The sequence below is a fragment of the Vombatus ursinus genome, unplaced genomic scaffold, assembly GCF_900497805.2.
Source record: "Vombatus ursinus unplaced genomic scaffold, bare-nosed wombat genome assembly UNPS02014782.1, whole genome shotgun sequence".
NCBI lineage: Eukaryota > Metazoa > Chordata > Mammalia > Diprotodontia > Vombatidae > Vombatus > Vombatus ursinus.
The window spans coordinates 4,470,978-4,478,018 of NW_020954560.1; the positions used below are offsets into that span (position 1 = coordinate 4,470,978).

The 7,041-nt window shown below is 41.8% G+C and overlaps 1 protein-coding gene across 3 annotated transcripts in view; it reads left to right on the plus strand.

The window, feature by feature from the left end:
* The window catches only part of IGSF3 (immunoglobulin superfamily member 3), a 133,013-nt gene that overhangs the window by 111,681 nt on the left and 14,291 nt on the right, over positions 1–7,041 (plus strand). For all 3 annotated transcript variants that reach the window (XM_027866745.1, XM_027866746.1, XM_027866747.1), the window contains 2 exons: positions 1,668–2,078; positions 6,191–6,598. In XM_027866745.1, coding sequence (XP_027722546.1) covers positions 1,668–2,078; positions 6,191–6,598 — 819 coding nt within the window. The remainder of the gene's footprint in view (positions 1–1,667; positions 2,079–6,190; positions 6,599–7,041) is intronic.

Here is a 7,041-nt window from a genome sequence, read left to right on the forward strand (position 1 = left end):
AGAGTGATTGACCTGTAGTCAGTCACATGAGTGGTCTTAGAGTCTCAGAATCAGGATTCAGGCCAAGGTCATTGGGTCATAGATCTAGAACTGAAAGGAACTTTAGAGGATATCTCTTCCAGTAGAGAGGACAACTTAAAGCAATACAGATAGTAGCAGAATTTGAATTTGAATCTGGGTCTTCTGACACCACCCTCTCCCCTGCCCCCACCCCAGATTATCTCCCATTTATATTATAAATATCTTATATGCACATGGTTGTTTATTATCTCCTCTGTTAGATTATGAGCCCCTTGAGGGCAGTGACCACATCTTCTCCCTTCTTTGTAACTTCAGCACTCAGCGCAGAGGACAGGCTTGGTCACTGACTAATTCCCATCAGTTTTTTTTCCATGGTGCCCCAGTCTTCTTACCCTACCATACTGCCTTTCAAACCACAAGGCTGTGATGATTATTAGAAAAGAATGGTGATCTCTGCCCAGTTCCCAGCCAGTTCCCCTCCTTGTGAAACCATGATCTCCTGAATTTCCTCCCCCCACTCCTTATATTATGAAAATAGAAGGAATATTCAGGAACATTCACTGTTACTTATCAGCATTTAAGGCACAAAACAATGAAATAATGCTTCACTAAAGTAACATAAACTTGGTTGAAAGCTTAGAGTGCAAACCCGTGTTCTGAACTTGGATTTGCTACTTAACTAGCTATGTAACCTTGGACAAGTCATTTCCCTCACCCCCACTCTTGACCTCATTTCATTCAACTACCGGTTGGAGTTAGAGTCAGCAATCTGTATGATAACTTCTAACTCTTTCTCTAGTCATGAATGAATTGGAGTCACAGTTCCAGATTACAGTCTATCTCTTAGGTGTGTGTCTGTCTCTTAGTGGCAGAGATTATACCACTGCTCATGGTTGGGTTATTTTGAATTTAGGACCTGTTGCACCCTACATTTTGGGGAGTACTTTAGCACAAAATCCACATCACCAGTTCCTATATACCTTGTTTTTAGTTAAGGCTACTAGTTTTTTTTTTAAATAGTATTTTTTCCTATTACATGTAAAGACAATTTTTAACATTCATTTCAGAAGTTTTTTTGAGTTTTAAATTTTTCTCCCTCTCTACCTTTTCTCCCCCTTCCCCAAGATGGCAAGCAATCTGATATAGGTTATATATGGGCAATAATGTAAAATAGATTTCCACATTAGTCATGTTGTGAAAAAAGAAACAGATCAAAAGGAAAAAAACACACACCAGGAAAAAAAATGAAAATAGTATGCTCTGATCTGCATTCAGACTCCATAATTCTTTCTTTGGATGTGTTTTCATTTTCCATCATGAGTCCTTTGGAATTGTCTTGGATCATTGTATTACTGAGAAGACCCAAGTCAATTGTGGTTGATTATTGAACAGTGTTACTGGTTCTGCTCCCTTCACTTAGCATTTGTTCATGTGAGTCTTTTCAGGTTTTTCTGAAATGTACCTGCTCATCATTTCCTGTGAGACCTACTAGTTTTGACAAACTTTAGTGTGTGGAACTAATACATCAAGACCCTCTCAAAACCTGAAGATTCACTCTGAGGACAGCTGTGTTTTTTCAGTGCAGGGGGGAAAGGAGGATGGATACTTTGGCTCTCCTTGGTGACCTGTTTTCTCTTCCCTTACAGTGACAAAGCTACAAGTGAGTAAATCTAAGAGGACGATCACCTTGGTGGAGAACAGGCCAATCCAGCTGAACTGTTCAGTGAAGTCTCAGACCAGCTTGAACTCGCACTTTGCAGTCCTCTGGTATGTCCACAAGCCCTCTGATGCTGACGGAAAGCTCATCTTGAAAACCAGCCACAACTCTGCATTTGAGTATGGCACCTATGCGGAGGAGGAAGGCCTTCGAGGGAGGCTCCAGTTTGAGAGACATGTGTCTGGTGGCCTCTTCAGCCTGACCGTGCAGAGGGCGCAGGTCAGTGACAGTGGCAGCTACTACTGCCATGTGGAAGAGTGGCTTTTGAGTCCCAACTATGCCTGGTATAAGCTGGCAGAAGAAGTTTCAGGACGGACTGAGGTCACAGTGAAGCGGCCAGGTAATGTGAGCTGGGTCACCTCCCCGTCACCAAATATGGAAACCTCCAGAGTGTGAAGGGATCCTGAGATCAGAGCTTTCAAGTTGGAAGGGCCCTTAGAAGCCATCAAGTACACCCCTTTCAGAGGCTTTGTTTTACAGCTAAGGGAAGTGAGATTTAGAGAGGTTATTGAATAACTTGTTCAAGGTCACACAAATACTGAGCACCGAAGGAAAGCTGCAAGTTGAATCCCAGTCTTCCTGGTTCCAGGTCCAATGCCCTATCCACTGTCCTGCCCTGCCACTTCATCATCCAAGATGTCCATTGTTGGAATTTTAAGGGGCTTTACAGAAGAATTAAGGGAACCGGTCATTGCATAGGTCTATTTACCTGATGTGTTTTAAGGGAAAAGGAAAATTTGTGAGGCTTAATTTGAGACACATCATTCAGTAAACATTTATGAAGTGCCTTCTCTGTGCTGGGTACTGTGCTAAGTGCTGGGGATACAAAAAGAGGCAAAAGATAGTCCCTGCCCTCAAGGAACTTACAATCTGATGTTGTTGTTATTGTTGTAGAGTTGTATCAGTCATGACTGATTCTTCATGACTCCTCTGGACCTCTGTCCATGGGGTTTTCTCAGCAACGATGCTCAAGTGGTCTGCTGCAGTGGCAAACAGAGGTTAAGTGACTTGCTGAAATTCAGACAGCTAGGATGTTTCTGGGGCTGGATTTGACCTCAGGTTTGCATGATTCCAAGCTCAGCACTCTATCCACTTAGCTGCTCCCTACGCATAAAGAGAGCAGGATGTAGGGACAACAAGGGACAGGTACTAGCCTAGGAAAGCCTGTGGGTGTGTGGGTGTGTATACACACATGTGTACTGGATGTATTGAGAGCCTAAGACGCATTTAGAAAACTGCCTCATTCTAAAAAAACTCTACACCCACAGAGCTAGCATTCGGATTGCTGTGTAAAACCGTGACTTCATATCCATCTAAAGGAGGTATCTGGTGGCCTGTGTTCTGACCTCAGTTTTTTGAAGGTTTCTCGCTAGGGCCTTTGAACTTTAGAGATCGCCAGTGACCACCATATTGGTTGCCCACATTATCCTGCGTATCTGTCTTTACCATAGGATTTGGGCTTCCCTGTTCAGGTCTTAGAACTCAGAAGCCTTTAGAATGTGCTTTGCCTTTTCAAGCCCTGTTTGCACTGAAACTAGAGATTGTATGTTGTTCATTAGAGTGTGAGCCCCTTGAGGGATTGGGCCAGGTTTTTGCCTGTCTTAGCACAGTGCCTGGAACTGAACATTAAGCACTTAATAAATGCTTATTGACTTGAGGCCCTAATTGAGGCTAGCATTTAGAGAAGAAGAGGTATTATAAAAATGCCTTTTGAAAAAAAAATCTCTGCTTGAAAAAAATGAGCCTCATTAAAAGTTTTTTTCGGGGTGTTGGAGGGGGGCAGAAATACCATTTATGGTAGATGGATTTTGGTTTTTAGCTTAGTTAACAGGATTCTGAAGGCTAAGGTAGGACCATACCTCATTAGGTTTTGTGACCTGAGAACCCACCCCCTACTTCTCCATACCTTCTCATTTCTGTTACTGGGTATTAAAGCAGTGTGTCCAAGGCTGCTGAGGATTTAGCCAAGAACTAGATTGGTAATTATTCCCCTGGAAGTTCCCTGTGCTTGAACTGGGAGCTCAGAGGTAGAGAATTCTCATTTAACTTCTAGGGGAAAGCTTGATTTGTAGAACTGGAAAGGGATGTCTTTTTCTAAAACTGAAAAGGTTTAAAGAGCAGGGCTGGCCTGGTAGCTCTACCAGGGAAAGGCTCAGATTCTGGCCCCAGCGACCTCTCACGATGGCCAAAATCTCAACTATTAGAGATAAAGTCCTTTGGTTTAAACTTAATTTAAAAATGATCCTGGGGAAGATAATTGACAAAGACTTTTCCAGCCATATATGTATATGTGACATATATGTATCTTAGTGTAAGGTATGAATTATTTAATTCCTGCCCCTTTACCCTTTGAAAACTGACAGGGAATGGGAATTTTGATAGAGGAGGATGGTAGGATGGTTTGGATTCAGCTAAGTCAGGGGTGGAGAACCTGTCACCTTCTAGGTCCTCAGGTGCGGCCTTTTGACTGAGTCCAAGTTTTACAGAACAAACCCTTTTATTAAGGGGATTTGTTCTGTGAAGTTTAGATTCAGTCAGAGGCTGCGCTTGAGGACCTGGAGGGCCACATGTGGCCTTGAGGCTGAAGGTTTCCCATCCTTGAGCTAGATGGTGAAGTGGGCAAGAATGGATGCTGTTTGGAAGACCTGAGTTCAAAACCCATCTCAGACACTTAACTAGCTGGTCACCTAACTTCTCATTCTCAGTTTACTCATCTATAAATTGGGAAAAATAATAGCACCTACCTTCCAGGGATGTTTTAAGGATCAAATGAGATTTTAAAAAAAGCTCTTTGCATACCTTAAGTATTCTTTATCAGTGCTAGCCCTGAATATTATTATTATTCAGTCAAACAAACATTCTATAATTGGACACAAGTTATTAGCTTATTAACTTATAAGATTTATAGTAACTTACGGGATTTATTAGCTTCCCCTCTACCATTTTGAAAAATCTCTCTGGTGACAGAAGCTCCTCTAGCCTCCCTTCCCAAATCTCTACCACTTTAATAATGCTAATTGACATTTATATAGTACTTTAAAGGTTGAGAGGCCCTTGGCATGAACTATTTCGTTTGAACGTCACAACAGCCCAGTTAGGTGGGTAGGTCCTGTGGGTATTCAGCTCATGGTCACACACTTAATGAGTATTAGAGTTTGGATTTGAACTCAGGTCTTCCTGGCTCTATATCCAAAGCTCTGTGTGCTCAGCCTCATGCCTCTTTTCATAACTTGTAATCATTCTGATCACTGCTCATTCTCGTTCTCCCACTGTTATCAAACAAACCATATGAGGAATGTTTTAATGAGAGGAGAATTAGTCACAGCCTCCCTTTATCTCTTTAAAATTTTTAATAGTTTCCTATTACTTCTAGGATAAAATACAAAACCATCTACACGGCCCATAACGTCTCCTCAATATACGCCCCCCTCACCTCCCTTTCCAGGCTTATTTCATATTCCAAGCTATTTCTTGTATACATCATTTCATCTCCTACCTCCCCACCTCTGCATAGGTGGATCTTCATGTTTGAAATATGCACTGTCTTCTCACCTATCTCTTGGAAATCCAAGTTTCCTTCAGAATGCAGGTAGTTCAGGTGCCACCTTCTTCAGGAAGCCTTTCCTGATTTCCCCCTCCCTCTAATTGTTAATTCTTTTTCTCTCTTGAAATTACTTTATATTATGTTGTATATATCTTGTGGGGCAGCTAAGTGGTACAGAATGCCAGACCTGGAGCCAGGAAGACTCATCTTCCTGAGTTCAAAAAAAGCCTCAGACACTTAACTAGCTGTTGGCCTCAGTTTCTTCATCTGTAAAAGGAGCTGGAGAACATTAGTTCTAATCCTTCTTTACATCTTGACTAATGTGAAAATATGTTTAATATGAATGTATAAGTAGAGCCTATATCAGATTGCATGCCATCTTGGGGAAGGAGGAGGAGAAAATTTAGACTCAAAATCTTATGGAAGTGAATATTGAAAATGAAGAATAAATTAATTATAAAAAAAATGACCTGGAGAAGGAAATGGCAAACCAAGAAAACCTCAAGTGGGGGCACGAAGAGTTAGACACAACTGAAAAATGGTTGAACATCAGATATATTTTGTTTACCCATCTTCTCTACGTGCTTCCCACCCTCCTCCCAAAGATATGTAAGGTGGGATTCCCACCAAGGATGTCCCCACCCCACTTTTCTTTGTATTTTCAGCGCTTTACACACAGAGGTAATTATTAAATGTTTGCTAAATTTTTTTCCAGATAGCCCATGCTAGGAATATCTATCTCTTTATTTCAAGGGTTGATCTGCTGATTTCCACCCCAACTCCCCCTCCCACTGTCCCTTTGATTTGGGTCCTGCAGCATTAGATAGATTTGCTCACTCTGTTCTATAAAGTCATATACTCTTCTGTCATCCTCTGGTCTGATTTTCCTCTTACTCTGTTGTTTTCAGATATCCGCCTGAAGCTGAGCCAGGCCCAAGGTAACATCACAGTTCTGGAAACCCAGAAGGTAGAGTTGGAGTGTGTGGTCCTAAATCGCACCAGTGGGACTTCCCGACTTGCTGTGGAATGGCACGTGTGGAAGCCCAACCACCCAGAGAGAGAAACAGTTGCCCGCCTGAGTAGAGAAGCCACCTTCCACTATGGGGAGCAGGTCACTAAGAACCATTGGAAGGGGAGGCTGCATTTGGAAAGCCCTTCTCTGGGAGTTTACCGCCTCATTATCCAGAATACTGCCGTTCAGGACAGCGGGACGTACAACTGCCTTGTGGAGGAGTGGCTGCAGAGCCCCAGTGATGTGTGGTATAAACGGGCAGAAGAGTCATCCGGACAGACCATTGTCACAGTATTGAGACCAGGTGAAGGACAGCTCGCTTCCAAACCTTTCTCTTCAACATTTTCCCTATTAGATATCATTTTATATACAGAAAACACCATTGCCTATTAATAAATGCTAGTAGGATCTTAGATATTTTGCAGTTTAATTGCATAAACCTTTCTATTACAAAATTCACCTCAAAAAGTGTTCCCTTTAGATGGAAAAAAAAAAACTCATATCTGGTTTCAAATTCCATCTCAGATACTTATCAGCTGTGTGAACCTTAGATTACTCATTTAACCTCTCTCAGCCTCAGTTTCCCCATCCATAAAATGGGAATAATAATAACATCTACCTCCCAGGGTTGTTTTAAGGATGATTTTTTTTTCCTTAGATGGAATGAATTCTTGCAGTTAATGGCAGAGCACTTTCTGCCATTTCTTAAAGGAATAAGTTTTCAGAGGACTTAAAACTTAAAATAGC